This window comes from Rhinolophus ferrumequinum, chromosome 21, assembly GCF_004115265.2.
Source record: "Rhinolophus ferrumequinum isolate MPI-CBG mRhiFer1 chromosome 21, mRhiFer1_v1.p, whole genome shotgun sequence".
NCBI classification, from domain to species: Eukaryota; Metazoa; Chordata; class Mammalia; order Chiroptera; family Rhinolophidae; genus Rhinolophus; species Rhinolophus ferrumequinum.
The window spans coordinates 3,936,129-3,954,573 of record NC_046304.1 but is presented as its reverse complement, the minus strand read 5'-3'; the positions used below and the strand labels follow the sequence as shown (position 1 = coordinate 3,954,573).

The following is an 18,445-nucleotide window of genomic DNA, read 5'->3' as shown; positions in this document are numbered from 1 at the left end:
CCCCCTCAAAATACTCCCCATCGCTTTAAACACACTTATTCCATCATCGTTCTTGCTGCTTTCTGAAGCAGTTCTGGAAGTCCTCTTTCATGAGTGTCTTTAATTGCACTGTTGTGGCTGCCTTGATATCCTGATCATTTTGACTTTGGGGAAGAGCCAGAAGTGGCATGGTGCCAGATCTGGTGAATAAGGTGGATGAGGACACACTGTAATGTTTTTATTTGACAGAAATTGCTGTTTACCAGAAGCGGTGTGTGACACAGAGCGTTGTCATTATGGAGGATGATTACAGCACACTTTTAAACTCACCTTCTCTCAACCGTAGCTCACACCTGACTGACTGCACCAAACAAGTTGAAACTTGTCACACACTGTTACTAAGGTTTGGCTCGCTGCTTTCCGTAATGAAGATCCCTGCTTTTCCGTTGGATGGCACTTGGCAGCAGCATTTACCATAGTTTTTTATCACAACAGAAAGGCTGTGTCACACATTGCTTCTGGTGCGGCAATTTCTGTCAAATAAAAACATTACGGTATGTCCACATCCACCTTATTTACCGGATCTGGCACTGTACGACTTCTGGCTCTTCCCCAAAGTCAAAATGACATGAAAGGTAAACATTTTGAATGGTTTCAGGGCATCGAGGCAGCCATGGCAGCGCAACTAAAGACACTCATGAAAGAAGACTTCCAGAACTGTTTCAGAAAGTGGCAAGAACGAAGGGATAAGTGTGTTAAAGAGAGGGGGATTAATGGTAATGTGTCTTTCACTGTAATAATTTTTTTAAAAAATATAAACATTCACCATATTTGTTGATCATACCTCATATATGCATTTATATATCCATATTCCTTGCACACATGCATTTGTGTGTGGCTGTGTGCATGCGTGCGTATATGTATTACTTGATTTAAAAAATGTCAGATGGGATAGTTTTCTGTTACGCATTGTATTAGTCTAAAGCTGGTTAATTTTTTTGAGGTCATTCATTGACTGTGAATTGACTAAGTCATGCTGAGTCTTACGTATATTTTTACTTTACAGTTAATTATATTTGATTACCTTATTAACTTTATATTGTTATACTGTTTCCAAAGATTTAGAAGTACTTATTCACTGAGGTAACAAGTGTTTGAGCTATTACTATGTGTCCAGTGTTGTCCTAGCTCTGTAGGAGATACATAAAGATAAGGTTGAGCCCTTTCCTTAATGAGCATGTTTTAAATTTGGGTGGAAAAATAGAACTGTTAAAGAGTTTTGTGTCAATACATATTTCAGTAAATATTGAAGTACATCAATAAATAATTGGAAACACATTTTTAGTGTTGATGTTTTTGAATATAGTGATTAAGTTGATTGTGTTCTCTTGTTTTCTTTATCAGGTTACTGTTCAGTTAACATTTAGTCTCTTTTTAAAATATAGGTCTAGTAGAACATGGTCGTAACTGGGCTGCGATTGCCAAAATGGTGGGAACTAAAAGTGAAGCTCAGTGTAAAAACTTCTATTTTAACTATAAAAGGCGACACAATCTTGACAACCTTTTGCAGCAGCATAAACAGAAAGTGAGTATATCAGGAGTGGTGAATCTTTTACTTACTGTTTTTCACTTACAGTTTGTTGAGCTTGAAAGAATAGGTTTTGAAACTTCTTTGTATCTTGTAGTTTTATTTATTACATTTACCTGTAAAAGATAGCTAGTTTCTTGGTGCAAGTTGACTATTTATTGCTCAAGGAGTAAAATTTCTGTTAGTAGTAGTGGAGATTCAGTACTTTGGATGACTGTACACTAGATTTGAAAAATAGAAGCATTTTGAAGTTTGAATTGAAAACTTTATTTGGAGTGCACTTGACCATGTTGAATGTGTTGATTTGGCATATTACAAAACATTTACTCAGAGAGAAAGATTCCATGGGATAAATATTAAAGACTAGGAAGTATAAGATTACTGAAAATTCCTGAACAAGGAAGTTTCAGTGTTCTCAAAGTCCACAGAGCTCTTTGAGGGTTCCATGAAGTCAAAACTATTTTCATAAAATCTTAACACGTTATTTTTTACACTGTATTGACATTTGCATTGATGTTGTCAAAGCAGTTCTGAGTGAGAATTGCTGGTGCCTTAGCGTGAGTCATGGTAGGTCACTGCTGTGCTAAGTACTCAGGATAGTATTTAGCTCCAAGCGTTTGCAATGTTAAAAAAGCCAGTTTCACTTAAGAATGTCCTTAATAAAGCAATAAAAATTAGTTTTACTAAATCTTGACCCTTGAGTACATGTCTATGATGAAATAAAGTGTGTGTAAAGTACTTCTGCTCCCTACCAAAGTATGATGGCTCTTTCAAGGAAAAGCACTTTTGAAATTGAGTTCTAAGCTGAACTTGCCTCTCTTTTTTCATGAAATATGATTTTTATTTGAAAAGAATGCCAGACAGACTGGTTTTTCAGACCTAGGTATTTGGCAGACATTCTTTCAAAGAAAACCAATATTATTTGTTGCCACTTTTAAATTCTTAGCTTTTAAGCAAAAATTAGAATTTTGGAAAATGTGTATCCCTAACGATTAACTTAACATCTTCCAGGAGTCAAAGACTTTTCTGATGATATCAGTGGTAATAACTAATGTGATATTTTTAATTTAAAAAATCTGTTACTCAGTAGTTTCCAAATGAGACTAATTTATGATGTCACAGTAGATGTCATGTATGACTGAAAGATTCATAAAATGTTTTTTAGTACACCCAAGTGCAAGATAGATGAATGAATTTTAATAGAGTACAAAAAATTTATTGATATGGTTTCAGATTTCACATTGCAGCTAACCATTAAGAAACGACTACTTGCTGTGTTTTGGTACAGTATCAAAGAATAATATTCACAGTCATCCGAAACGACTATTAAAATACACTCTTGTTTTCTAACTACGTATCTCTGTGAGGCCTGATTTTTATTTATTACACTCTTGTTTTCTAACTACATATCTCTGTGAGGCCTGATTTTTATTTATTTATTTATTTTTATGTTCTTCAATCAAAACAGTATTCTCTCCACAGATTTCATTACTTTCAGAATCATATTTGAGAATTGTGGTGTTTTCTATTAAGGCAGATGTTAAAGAGATTTCCAAACACATAAAACAATGCTATTTTTTCACTAAGTTATTTTTTTGTTTTAGAAAGTAGTTTTTTATTAAAAAATATGTTCTTTATGTTAACATATAATGGGTTTATTATTTTAAAATGAATTAATAGTTTAAATGTTTCTCAGTTTTAATTTCTACTATAGTAAATATTTATCTTTATATCTTAAGAACAAAAACTCTTTAGGGTTTTGAATACTTTTTAAGAGTTTTATGTCCTTAGATCAAAAAGTTTGAGAATCATTAAGGATGATAGACTAGGTAATAAAAGGGCAGATAGTTACACTGATTAAGATTTGAACTTATAATAAGAGAATATATAGTATAACATTGATTTAAAAAGTTATACACAAAAAAGCATTTAGGTTAAAAATAAGTATGCAAGAGTTAAAAATGTGGCGTAGCAACTAAAACATAAAGGAAAGAAAACACCAACAAAAAGCCTACTGACGAGAGACTTGACTTCACATACTATCTGAAATATTTTGGGAGAAAAGTAAAGAATAAATCAGACATGTTTTAAAAAGCTAAACATTGTATTAGGGTGCTCTAGAGAAACAGAACCAATGGGGGTGGGTGGTGGTGGTGGTGGTGGTGGTGGTGGTGGTGTGTGTGGGGGGGTTGAAATTGATTTAAGAAATTGGCTCATGTGATTTTGGAGGCGTGGCAAATCCATAATCTGATGGGTTAGGGTGACAGGATGGAGACTCAAGGAAGAGTTGCAGTTGGAGTACAAAGGCTGTCTGCTGGCAGATTTCCTTCTTGCTGCGTGTGTGTGTGTTGGGGGTTAGGGGACAGGGAGCCATCAGTCTTAGTTCTTTTAAGGCCTTCAGTTGATTGGATGCTCACCTCATCTACATTAATGGAGGATAATCTGCTTTACTCAGAATCCTATTGATTTCATTGTTCATCTCATCGAAAAAAACAGCTGTACAGAAGAACATCCAGGATAACTTTTGACCAAATATTTGGGTACTGTGGCCCAGCCAAGTTGACACGTAAAATTAACCATCACAAATGTCTTTAAAACTTCATATTCTGATCTTTTCAATTACAACGGAAATAATAGGGACAGCAAGCTTCAATTGTTGGTCTAGAGTGTTTTATCTTTTTTAAAAAGAGCTCAGGAAAACATGACATGTCTGATATCTGTTATTTATTCATTCAGTGGAATATATATATAGGTGTTAATATTTCTGTGTATTTCAATTATTACATTAAAATTAACTAGTATAATATATAGTGAAAAAATGGAGCTCTAATAGATTACTCCATGTGAAGATTCCACATTCAACACGTTATTTTTATTAGGAAATAAATGTATATGTTAAAAATACATTATTTGGAGGAGGAGAAGAGCAGGAGTTTTGTGATTTTTGGCTATTTGTCCATGTATAAGTGGCAAGTAGAACACAGATGTAACTTGCGTTTACTTTAATGAAAGTGAGTTATCTACACAAAAGATGTTAGTGGTTACCTAGAAATAACTGCACTTTAACCAGAAGAGCAGTGAGACGCACAGTCGTCTTGTTTAGTATTTGTGTGTGTATCAGTGTTCTGTGTTGTTTCAGATATGAAAAGGTTTGTTTCCTTTTAGTTATTTAAATCATAAATAACTTATTTTAATATTTTTCACTACTCTAGACTTCACGAAAACCTCGTGAAGAGCGAGATGTGTCTCAGTGTGAGAGTGTAGCTTCCACTGTTTCTGCTCAGGAGGATGAAGATATTGAAGCCTCCAATGAAGAAGAAAATCCAGAAGACAGTGAAGGTATCTCAAAATCTTGAATTTAGTTGTAACTTCTGCCAGCCCAAATGTGTGATTTTTAGCTTAGTCATTTCACTATTCAGGAATTGCTTCATTAAGGAAATGGTATATCAGTGTTTTCATGGCATAGAGATTTTAAACTTGAACATAATGTAATTATTAATCCAACCAATAAATACTTATTTATGTAGCACCTGAAATGGTCCAAGTACTACCACCAGAACATTTGGAGAGCAGTCCCATTCACCTATATGCCAACATCAGTAAAATGTCTGTGTGTCTACATTGTTGTCACATTCGTTTAGTTGGTATCAATTACCTTTCCCTCTTTATTTTTTTGTATTGAGTTTATTTCATTTGTTTACATATAAAAAGAATTAATGACCCTAAAAGCCCCTGTAGAAAAAAATGTCAACCCAAGAAACAGGAAAATAAATAAAATCCTTTTTGTCACTTGAACAAATTAATGACAACTTCCTGAGAAAGTAAATATTTTCTTGTGTTTTGCTAGTTAAAGAAAAAAAACTAACAGTTCTTTCAGTTTACATTATTATTAAAGTTTCTGTGGATTTCTTTTGTAAATTGATTGTTTCTGAAATGAGGAGTTTCACAATGATTTTAGTAGTTCTTTATATATCTTAAACATTCTTTTTTTTGTATGTGCATATATTTTCTCCGTCTCATTCCCTTTTTTCTGTTTTATCTTTAAATTAGCATAGTTTAAACTTTGTATGTAATTAGAGCTATTTATATTTTCCTTTGTAGACTCTTATGTTTTTAAGCTCAGAAGTTCTACACCTTCCAGCAGTTTTAGAAATATTAGATGTTTTTCTTCTTACAAGTTGTTCTTGTTGGCTTTTAAACTTAAAATTTGACTTGAAATGGGTTCCAGGTTTGAATAATACGTAACTTTTTTCTGTGCTGTTTTGTGAAAAGTGAGGCCAGTGATATAAGAGTAAAGAGAATATTGGAGCAAATTCACCCTGGGGTAGTATAAGAGTGCTGCAATTAATTGAAGTTCATGGTACTTCTAAAGAGTTCATCAGAGTTTGTTAATGTTAATAGGTTTGTAGCCATTAGCTAGTAGTATTCCCTGGGTTACAAATGCATGTGAAGTCTGTGTTAGTCTGCTTGGGCTGCCATGACAGAACATCACAGACTGGGTGCCTTAAACAACAGAAATTTATTTTCTCAGTTCTGAAGGCTGCTAGTCCAAGATCAAGGTGGCGACAAGGTTGGTTTCTGGTGAACCTTTCTTTCTGGCTTGCAGATGGCCGCCTTTTTAGTTTGTCCTCACATGGCTTTCCTTCTGTGCACATGTGCTCCTGGTGTTTCTTACTCATAAAGACGCCAGTCCTATTGGATTACGGCCCCACCCTTTTGACCTCATTTAACCTAAATTTCGTCCTTAAAGGCATTATCTTTAAATATTATCACATTGAGGGGTTAGGGCTTTAACATACACATGGCGGGGAGTGCACAATTAATTTTATAACAAAGCCCAAGCCTAATTGTCATAAATACGTTTATTTCAGAACAGAAAAGCTTATCCATGCATGAGCGAACAGATTCTCAAAAACTGCACCAGAACTGACTTTTATCCTTCAGGTTTCTTCCTGTGACTTTGTCTCAGTATGAATCTTTTCTTTAAATTGTCAAATAAGGTTATTTAGTTATTAAGGTTTTAAATAAGGTTATTGAGGTAATTAAGATTGAATGAGATATAAAAATAATATTTCTGTTTGATCAAGTTTAGGGTGGCATGATCACATCATGCTCATTCATACATGAGGCTGTGTTGTGACATCCAGAATATTTTCCTATTAATGGGAAATGGAACTTGCCATTAGAATTGTGGGATCTCCATTTCCTTTTGACTTAACTTCATTTGGAAAGCATCAAAGGAAAGAAAGTACACAATGCAGTTTATATGACCTGTGATTTATTTCTTATTGCCAAACTTAAGGAGGCACTAAAGATTAACTGTTTATTGTGTGGCAAAACTCTTGCCTGTGAAGCATGAAAGCAGTTGCTGGAGGGAAGAGTTACTGTGTCTGTTTTCCTAAACCACACATCTAGCTGTGAATATCTTTCCTGATTAAAAGAGTTTAATCAGAAAGACTGAAACTTTACCAAATTTGGATTTGCTCTTGTTCTCTTGTTTTAAATCATTCTCTAAAGTTTTTTTTTTAGGGTAAAGAAATAAAAGACACTCATATTTGGCTGGTGTTTGATGAAGCATTATGCCTTATTTCAACTCTTTTGTGGCTTGAAGGAAGAAAGTGATTCAAAGTGCTTATGTCAGATGATATCATCTGCTGCATAATCACTAACATGTCTTCTAGTATTTGGAAGATAAATGGCTTTTTAATTTGCCCTTGAATTTGAGACTTCCCACCACTATATGAATAGAAATGAAGTTGAAGTCAGGCTTTTTGTTTGCTTTTCAACATTTTGGTAGCATCTTTCACTAACGATAATTGCTACCATATATTAAGACCTTACTATGTTTGAGGCACTGTTTTGAGTTTTTGTTTGCCTTTTGTTTTGATTTTTGAGACTTGAACTCATCTGAACTCTAGTCTCTTAACTGCCTACTTAACATTTCCATTTGGATACCTAGGAGCCATTGCAAACTTAACATCGAAAGCAGACTTTTATTTCCCTACCCGCACAACCTACTTTTCCCTGTTAGTCTTCCCTTAGGTCGATAAATGATACTTTGACAATTCTCTCTCTCATATTCCACATGTGATCCATCAGCAAATGTTGTCAACTTTTCTTTAGATGCACTGTTTAGAATCTAATCATATTTCCCTACCTCCATTGTGGCTCCCCTGTTTCTCAATCACTGTTGTCTGCACTGCAGTGGCCTCTTGATTGGTCTGCTTGCTGCTATTTGTTCCATTATATTTCTTTTCCCACCACGCAATAGCCAGAGTAAACCTAATAAAATGTGAATAAGATCATATTTGTCTTCTACTTCAAACCTTGGTACTTTCACATCTCATTCAGAATAAAAGCCAGAGTGACTCTGACTCATAAGGCCCTACATGAACTGCCACTTAAATCTCTGTGACCTTTTTGCCAACCACTTTTCTGCTTGCTCACTGTAGTCTTTTGTTATTATTAACTGAGATGTAACATATGATAGTATATTAGCTTTAGGTGTACAACATAATTCGATATTTGTATATAATATTGCAAATCATCACATAATCTTCACAGTAAGTCTAGTTAATATCCATCACCCCACAAAGTTGCAAATTTTTTTTCTTGATGAGAATTTTTAAGATCTATTCTCTTAGCAACTTTCAAATACACAATACAGTGTTATTAACTATAGTTATCTTGCTGTACATTATATCCCCAGAACTTACGTATTTTATAACTGGATGTTTTGTACATGTTGACCACCTTCACCCACTTCACTCACCTTCCACTTCCTGCCTCTGCCAACCACCAATCTATTCTCTAACTATTTTTGTTTGGTTTGGTTTTCCTTTTTTCAGATACCACATTTAAGTGAGATCATAGTGTGTGTCCTTCTCTGTCTGACTTATTTCACGTAGCATATGTCCTTAAGGTACATCATGTCACAAATGGCAAGATTTCCTTCTTTTTTATGGTTGAATAAATACAGAGGGTGACAGAAAAATGTATACATGTTTTAAGAAAAAAAAAACTATTAAAATTGTAATATTCAATATATACTAATAACAAAAGATGAATACAAGTCACGTTTTTACAAGAGATGCTCAAAATGGTTACCATCAGCGTCCAGACACTTCTGATTACGGTGAACTACTGCTTGAGCAACGTTGACCAAAGTGTCCCCTTGTATCACTGCGCATACCGTTTCAGTTTCTTCACACAGTACCATGAGTCTCAAACTTATCACGATTGTGTGCAATTGTTAGGCGTGTTGGAGGTTCTGTTGCATACTCACGCCTCCATTGTTGTACTTCCACTTCAAAATGGTCCTGCACTCCTCGAATGACAGCCGTGCTTCCATCATTTTCTTTGACTGCCCTGCCTTTCGCATGGTGACGCTAGCATTCATTTGATTAATGCCAATATTTGAGCGAACGTCATACTACACATTGCTACCATAATTCAATTCAACTTTGAAAATACATAGATAACATCTCTTAAAATGTGTATACATTTTTTTGTCATCCCCCAGTATTCTTCGTGTGTGTGTATGTGTGTGTGTACACCACATTTCATTTATCCTTTTATCCATTGATGGACATTTAGGTTGTTTTCATGTCTTGGCGCTTGTAAAATAATGCTGCAGTGAGTATGGGAGTGCATATATCTTTTCGAGTTATGTTTTTTCTGTTTACTTTAGATAAATACCCAGAAGTAGAGTTGCTGGATCATATGGTAGCTCTATTTTTAAGTTTTTTGAGGAACCTCCATGCTGTTTTCCATAGTGGCTGCACCAATTTACATTCCCACCAACAGTGAACAAGAGTTCCCTTTTCTCCCCATCCTCGCCCGTATTTATTTCTTGTCTTTTTGATAATTGCCATTCTAATAGAGGTGAGGTGATTGTTTACTCCTTTCTAACCACACTGTTCTCTTTCCTATTCCCGAGCAAAGCAACCCCCACTTCAGGGGCTTTTGCATGTGCTAATCTGTCTACTTGGAATGTTCTTCCCCAAAATGTACCTGTTGGATCATTCTCTCATTTTCTTCAGGCTTGTGTTGAAATGTCACCTTACCTTTATAATACCTCCTTACCCACTCGTCCCCTAGTTTTGTTATTTATTCACTGCACTTACTACCACCTGATATATCTTTTATTTATTGTTCATTGTCTGTTTCACACTAGAATGTCAGCTCCATTAGAGTATAGTTTGATTTTTTTCACTGCTCTGTCACAAGTACATCAAACAGCTAAATTATCCTCATTTATCCTAAATTATGTTCTAAAAGTTTTAAAAATCCCTTTCGTTTGGAATTATTTTTCTGTATATTGGAAGATAGGGTTTACATTTTTTCTTCCAAATAGCCAATTTTGAGAAATCTAGTTTATTAAATAAATCATTCTTTACCCAATAATTTAAAATATCACTTTTGATACATATTAATTTTCAATATACTTTAGGGTCTATTCTTAGACGTTGTCTTTGTACCACTGATTTATTTTGTCTATCACTGTGTCAGTTCCAAACATTTTGTAATACATTGGCTTTATAGTAAGTTTGAATATCTGGAGAGGCAAGTCTACAGTCTAGTACTTTTCATAATTTTTTTTGGATTTTCTCAGGGACTCTTTCATATAAACTAAAAGTTGGTTTAATCTAGTTTAAGAAATTTTTATTACCATTGGGATTCTCATTGGAATTATATAGTTTTATAAGTATTAATTTTACATACAGTTTATATACATTAATTTTAGGGAGATTGAAATTTTTATGTTGTCTTCTAGTCTGTTTTAAGAAAATAATCTAAAAACTTAATGCTGCAGTGAACATCTCTGTATACTATTTATAACAGTGGCAAATTGGATTAAATGAGGAAAGGTGAAGTAAATTTAAAACGTATTCACAACCATTCGTTCACTTTATACTTAAGCAAATATTTGAGTCTACTGTGTGCCCGGTACAGCGCTTGTCACTAGAACTTAAATGATAAGCAGAATATGTGATGCCTGCCCTTATGGTGTTTATAGCCAGAAATCAAATATTTGTGAATAAATGTAAAATTGTAACTGTAACCAGTGTTATAAGAGCCATAGTAGCACAATTTAGCTTTGTTAAGGAAATGATAGGTTTGTTTTTTTTAAAAGCAAGTGATATTTGATCTAATATCCAAAGGAAAAGTAGGTGAAAGAGCCTTTTAAATAAGCGTAAATTGTATATATGAAGTCTGTGGTAGAAGATATGAGGCATTCACGGAAACTGAAAGGAGGCCAGTGATAATGGAACACAGAGAGAATACAAGGTACCACATAAAGCTGGAAGGGCTGGCAGAGGCCCACCAGCCTGGACCTTGTAACAAGGCCATACTCAGAAATTTGGAACTTTATCCTAAGAGTAATGAGGTTTCGCTTGAAACCTATGTAATTTTACTAACCATTGTCACCCCAATAAATTTTAATTAAAAAAGAGTAATGAGGTTTCATGGAAATGTTTTAAGAGGGAGGGAGGAGGAGAGAGGAAAAGAGTGAGTGAATTTTGGTAAGATTTGGCTTTTAAAATGCTCACTCTGGCATTGTTGTAGAGAATGGTGTGAGGTAGAAGGTGAGAAGAAAATTCATGTTTGGACAGCAGTGGCAGTTGTGAAGTTGAACAGAAATGGATAGATTCAAGAAGTATTTTTAGAGAGAAAGATTCAAGAAGTATTTTTAGAGAGAAAAATCTGTGAGACTTCTCTAGGCAGGATATGCGGATAAGTGGGAAGAGAGTTTAAAAGATGAAACCTAGGTTTCTGTTTTGTTTAATTGGATAGTAAAGAAAACCTGATTTGGGAGTGAGTGTAAGTCCAGTGTGAGACATTGACTTTGTGATTGATTTCTTTGAGATATCTAGGTGAAGATGTCAAAGCATTGAAAGTATATTTATAAATCATACAAATGATATGGAGAAAGACCAGCGTTACAATGCTAAATTAAACATCTGTGTAATATTACTCTAGAGTTTTGCTGTCCAGTGTGGTAGCTACTAGACATGTGGCTATAGAGCTCTTCAATGTGACTAGTCCAAATTGAGATGTGCAAAAATGTGAAATATAATCAGATTTTGAAGACTTAGTACCAAAAAAGGTAAAATATCTTACTACTAGTTTTCCATATTGGTTACATGTTTAAATGATAATATTTTGGACATATTGGGTTAAATAAAATATATTGTTAATTTTACCAATTTCCCTTTACTTTTTAATATGGCTACGAGAAAACTTAAAGTTACAGATGTAACTCTCATTATGTTTCTATTGGAAGGTGCTGTTCTAGAATGTCAACTCTCTTGGGTAAAAAGAAAAACACAGAAACAGGATGGTAGAAACAAACCAGAATGTTAACTATTTATGGGAATGGTTTTTGTTTAGTTTTCTTTGTCCATCTTTCTTTATTTTTCAAATCTCATGTAAATTATATTCAGGCATTTAAAAACTTTTACGCTTTTAATTTCAGAAGGTCAAAACAATGTGCTTCCTCCTCCTGCTCTATAGAAAACTTTAGCTTTCTCAGTGGCAGTTAATACTTCAGTGAGGTCATCAAAGGAGTATAATTCATCCCAAACAACAGCTTTCAAGCATGGCTTCTGTCACCACCTGAAACGTGTTCATTATCAGATTTTTATGCTATATCATTATCTTTAAGGTGCTGAAAATAGTTCTGATACAGAAAGTGCTCCTTCTCCTTCACCAGTTGAAGCTGTCAAGCCCAGGGAAGATAGCACTGAAAATGCGACTTCTCGAGGAAACCCTGAACCTGTGTCTGAGCTTGAGCCCACCGCTGGCACTACTTCCAGTGCATCTCCCTCCTCAGCACTTGCAACTACAAAGCCAGCTGAAAATGAAAGTGTGCAGACCCAGGCCAATGACAGCGTCACTGAGACAGCAGAGCCAATGGACATCCAACATCAGGAGTGCAGTGCTGAAGTGACTTCTGTTCTTGATCTCCCCACGACTACCAAAGCAGACTCTGTAGATGTTGAAATGAGGGTGCCAGAAAACAGTCCATCTCAAGTTGAAGGTGATACCAAAGAAAGAGACCTGGAGAGAGCCAGCGAGAAGGCAGAGCCTAGAGATGAAGATTTGGTGGTGGCTCAGCAAATAAATGTCCAAAGGCCTGAGCCTCAGTCAGACAATGATTCCAGTGCCACCTGCAGTGCTGATGAAGATGTGGATGGAGAGCCAGAGAGACAGAGGTGGGACTCATTCCTTAAATATTTATTCTATCTTTACTCTGTTGGGTGCTAAGTCACAGAATGGTGCTAGCTACAGAGAGTACTCCTATGTACATATTGGCAAGTTAAAGGAAGTGTGTGTGCTTTTAATATTGAGTTATTATGCTGTTCATCTTTTTAACCAAGAACAATTGTGTGATCATTATTTTTTAATGAAAAAAATACATATATGTATATTTACATCAGTTATTGCATGCATTTCACATGATGGCAGAAAAGGGGATTTCAGCCAATACAGTTGTGAACTAAACCACAGTGACTGCCATTTCCTGGTGATGGAAGTAGTGTGATGTGGTTATAAAGGTGAAGGCAGGAGGCCCTGGCTCCAACTTTGTTTGCTCTAAGACCCCGCAGCCTCAAAGTTAGGCCTACTGTATCGTGAGTATTAGATGTAAACAAATCCAGAGAGGAGAAACATAACATGTTCAGTGTTCTGAAAATATTTTAGAAAGCGTTATTTAAATACAAGTTAGTGGTAATTATAATGATCACTTTTTTATATCGGTTAAAATTTTAGATTGTTCCTATTTGTAATTTAAACTATCAAGTATAATACAAATTAATTTATAAGTACTTTTAGTCGTTAATAATATAAAAATGTGTCGTATCTTTATTGTTTTTATAAAAATGACAGTAAAAAACTAAGTATTTTACAGAAATAGATACTACTTTACTTTTTATTTTCATTTTTAATTGAAGAATATTGGGGAACAGTGTGTTTTTCCAGGACCCATCAGCTCCATGTCAGATCGTTGTTTTTCAGTTTAGTTGTGGGGGCCGCAGCTCAGCTCCAGGTCAAGTCATTGTTTTCAGTCTAATTGTGGAGCGTGCAACTTAGCTCCAGGTCAAGTCGTTGTTTTCAGTCTAGTTGTGGAGGGCACAGCTCACTGGCCCATGTGGGAATTGAACTGTCGACCTTGGTGTTATGAACACTGAGCTCTAACCACTGAGCAAACCGGCCACCCAATACTACTTTATTTAATACATCTGATTTCCTGGGCGTTTCCTGTTCCCTGAAAAAAATGGAATCACCTAGAATCACAGTAGAATGTTGGATTGCTGAAAATTCTAGAAATGAATTAGACTAAAACGTTTAATTAGAAACCCCCAACCCAACCGTGTCTTTTTTCCTTTTTATTCCCTTTTTAATAAGAAAAAGGCAAATAAGCCACTCAACAGCCAAATTCTTTCTAAGCTCAGCCTTCATACTATGTCCTGTTGTCACTGTGCTTTCAGTTCATATCCAGTGTGTCTTGTATCTTACAAAATGAGATTTGATACTAGAATAATAATATCAAGCATTATAGTGATTTCTCCAAAGAGATTTTTATATAATAGATGCTAAAATTTTAATCAACAAGAATTGAAGTAAATAGGAGTCCTACTTAACCATTGGTTTTCCAGAAATACAATCATCTAGCAATCTTTTTCCCTCTTCTCACAATAATCTAGATTGTAATTGCCCCAGAGTAAACATAAATGGATTCAAGCTGTGTGGTCTCTTTTTAGGCATACTTTAATGAAACATCTAATCTAAAATAAGGATTTTCTGTGTTTTGCACTGTTGGTTTTAGTAACTATATTTATAAATGAAGGAAAAATTAGGACGACAGTTACCTTAATGGAGGATCATCCTAAAGATGAACATGACAGTAGTCTTGAAATTCAGAAATTTTTTGGAAATATCCAATGATCTCTGAATGAATTTCTAAAGTTTACATCACTTTCAAACTATCAAAATAATACTTTCAAGTTCCTACATCTTTAATATCATCTTTATTCTTTATGTAAAATGTAAATTTTCTTTTATACATTCTAGTTTTCTTATCAGTTTATACCTGTTAATGTTACCTTCCCTAATAACTGACAACATTGGGAAATATGGTCAAGCCTGTAAGATATGGCACTAATGTGTAATTTCCCCAGTCTATATATATATATTGGGTGTCCTAAACTCAAGTATGTATGTGATGAGTGAAGCTGGTGGAGCACTAGATGACAGAGACTGGTGAATGGAAGAGCAAGTGTGTGTTTGAAAGGGCAGCTGCTACAAGTGCAGCATGTTGTTGCTATGTGGGAATGGTAGTTCCCGCATTGCCATTTCTTTCCATTTTTCATGAGAAACCAGGAGTCTGGAATTTTGTGTGAAATTCTCAAACTTAAAATGACAGTGGTTTATTCTAATGTTTTAAGGGGATATAGAATACAGCATAGGGAATATGGTCTGTAGTCTTGTGGTAACAATATATGGCTCTAGCTGGGTACTAGACTCACCGGAGGGATCACTTCGTAAATTACATAAATGATTAACCACTATATTGTACACTTGAAACTCATATTAAAATAATAGTGAATGTCAGAAACCACAAATTAAAAAATACATATAAAAATAAAATAAAAACAACAACAAAAAAGTAAATGTTTTAAAAAATACTGCGATCCTAGCAAACCATCCAGTAATAGGTAACTAATTTGTAACCTGTGTTAGTGGTAAATTAGGATCTAATATTTTATAATGTCATTTGCTCACAGTGTTTCTGTTTCGTTGGTTAGATGTAATTGAAAAAATTCAGATAAATTTCAACCTAAATCAATACTAGGTTTCTTTACCTGGAAAATTAGCATTATTGAGTCTCTTTTCCTTACTGTTCAAATATCTTGTAAGGTTAGTGTGAAGTGTGTGTGTGTGTGTGTGTGTGTGTGTACATATTAACTTAGAAGGAATTATGGTGATTGTATGTTTAAAAGTCTTAAATAAGAATATGGTAACTTTTTAAAATTGCCAATTGCAGATTATTTCCTATGGACTCAAAACCTTCACTATTAAACCCCACTGGGTCTATACTGGTCTCGTCCCCAATAAAACCAAATCCACTGGACCTGCCACAGCTTCAGCATCGAGCTGCTGTTATCCCACCAATGGTAAGTTTTCAGTATGAATAAGAAAAGTAAAGTTGAAAAACAAAGACCTTTAGAGACATTTCTTCTCTTCTTTAATCAGTACTTGGTTTTTTAAAAAATTGTAAAAAACACATAACATAAAATTTACCATCTTAAGTATTTTTAAGTTTCCAGTTCAGTAAAGTATATTCACATTGTTGTGAAACAGATCTCCAGAATTTTTTCACCTTGTAAAACTGAAGTTCTATTGCCATTAAACCGTAACTTCCCTTTTTCCCCTCCCTTTAGCTCCCAGTAACCACAATTCTACTTTGTTTCTGTGAATTTGGCTACTCTAGATACCTCATATAAATGGAATCATACAGTATTATTTTTTTATGACTGGCTTATTTTATTTAGCATAATGTCCTCAAGGTTAATCCATGCTGTAGCATGGGTCAGAATCTCCTTCCTTTTTAAGACTGATGATATCCCATTGTGTGTGTGTGTGTGTGTGTGTGTGTGTGTGTGTGTGTGTGTGTGTGTATGCCAGTTGTTGTTTTTTTATCCATTCATCTGTTGGATATACGTATTGCTTTTTCAGATGGATTCATTGTAATGGTTGATTGCAGTGGTCATTTCCAATTAAGGAAAAAAAAACAAAATAAATATAATGCTCTCCAGCCATACATATTAGTAACTTCTGTTTTTGTTTTGTCTTGTTTTGAGACAGCAGTAGAATAAATAGGTAACTAGGTTTTGAATATCTAGAATGAATTATAGAGATTATGGCTAACTTCAGTATACAATTCCAAATCTAGTTTTATTTACATTTTACCTTAATCTCTACAAGTTTGACTCCCTTTTGATAGTGAATTCCAATCTTGGGTATTGTTCTTTTACTTAGTTATAGCTCTTGCTTTATTTCAGAGGATAAAAATTTGTTTCCTGTCTCACATGATAATTGGGAAAAGTTAAGTGTGTGCTTGTGATAGACTCACCAAACAAATCATTAAACATTTGTTTATTCATCAATTCAAATGGATATTTGTTGGATGTTTGTCCAGTTCAAGGCAACATTTTATTTATTTATTTTTATTGGGGAAGGGGAACAGGACTTTATTGGGGAACAGTGTGTATTTCCAGGCCTTTTTTTTTTTTCCCCCAAGTCAAGTTGTTGTCCTTTCAATCTTAGTTGTGGATGGTGGCGTTCAGCTTCAAGTTATTGTCCTTTCAGTCTTAGTTGTGGAGGGCGCAGCTCACTCCAGGTCCAGTTGCCATTGCTAGTTGCAGGGGGCACAGCCCACCATCCCTTGTGGGAGTCGAACCGGCAGCCTTGTGGTTGAGAGGACAGGCTCCAACCAACTGAGTCATCCGGGAGGCAGCTCAGCTCAGGGTGCCGTGTTCAATCTTAGTTGCAGGGGGCGGAGCCCACCGTCCCTTGCGGGACTCCAGTTGAACTGGCAACCTTGTGGTTGAGAGCCCGCTGGCCCATGTGGGAATCCAACCGGCAGCCTTCGGAGTTAGGAGCATGGAGCTCTAACCGCCTGAGCCACCTGGACGGCCCCCAAGGCAACATTTTTAATGCTGTATGGATTATATACATATCATGATCTCTGACTTCAAAACCTTAGAGATTGGTCTTGATAATAAGACAGAAAAAATCATAATAAAAATTAAAATGAGAGCTTCCTTTTTAATGACACACATAAGGAAGACTCCATACAGGAAATAGTATTTTGGTTATACTAGAACAGTTCATTTTATAGCAAAAGAAGGAAAAGCCATGTTTACATATAAGCCAAAGCACAAAAGCAGGAAAATTATGTGTGTGCACGTTCAGTGAAAAATCCTGTGTATAGTAGCAGAAAAAACTGTGGAAGTCTTTAGATACCAGGTCCTAAAAGAATGTCAGATCTCTACTCTTCCCAGGCCTGTTTTGTATTCATGAAATAATAGACTGGGTCAGGGACTGTTTATTTCGTATTGGATGCAGCAGCTTGGGTCTTTCCTACATGAGTGGGAGAGACAAAATAAAGAAAACAGACATATAATTGCAAATTGTCATGTTATGTACTGTGAAAGAAATGAACTGGCTGCAATAAGAAGGAAAATGGAGAGGGGATTACAATATTTTATTGGATGGCGAGGAATGACTTGTCTGACAAGGAAGAAGGAACATTTAAGTTCCAGCTAGAAGAGAATTGATGTGTTAATGAATTGGTTGTAGGAGGTTCAGAGATTGATATTAGCTTTTGGCTTAAGCTGCTGCTAAGGTTGCATTTTCGAAGATGGAGATCACTCAAGGAGAAGCATTGAGTTTAGTAAATGCAAAGTTCAGTTTTGGATATAAGTTTTGAGATGCTTTGAGATACCCAAGTGGTGTTGTTAGGTAGGCAATTTTATAAGTGTGGAACTTGGAAAAAATGTCTTAGAGATAGAAGTTTGAGTCGTCAACATATAGATGACATTTAAATCCACACAAGTGTATAGATTACCTGGTGAGAGGACATAGAGAGGAGGTGTAAGGACTCAGGGCTGAGCCAGCGGGATTTGACCATCATAATTTAGAAGCAGACAGAAATATTTTAACTTCTGATTTTGATTTCTCTTATCATGTGATTTATATTGTGTTTAGTTCTGAAAGTAACTGTTTCACACTTTAATCATTGTACTTGAAGATTACTTTGATTTAAAAATGGTAAAAATCACTTCAACCAGTAATATTACAGAAATAAGC

General features: G+C 35.1%; 1 protein-coding gene across 13 annotated transcripts in view; it reads left to right on the top strand.

Moving 5' to 3' along the window:
- The window catches only part of NCOR1 (nuclear receptor corepressor 1), a 165,603-nt gene that overhangs the window by 89,490 nt on the left and 57,668 nt on the right, over positions 1–18,445 (top strand). For all 13 annotated transcript variants that reach the window (XM_033090679.1, XM_033090674.1, XM_033090678.1 and 10 more), the window contains 4 exons: positions 1,425–1,564; positions 4,780–4,906; positions 12,237–12,786; positions 15,618–15,747. In XM_033090679.1, coding sequence (XP_032946570.1) covers positions 1,425–1,564; positions 4,780–4,906; positions 12,237–12,786; positions 15,618–15,747 — 947 coding nt within the window. The remainder of the gene's footprint in view (positions 1–1,424; positions 1,565–4,779; positions 4,907–12,236; positions 12,787–15,617; positions 15,748–18,445) is intronic.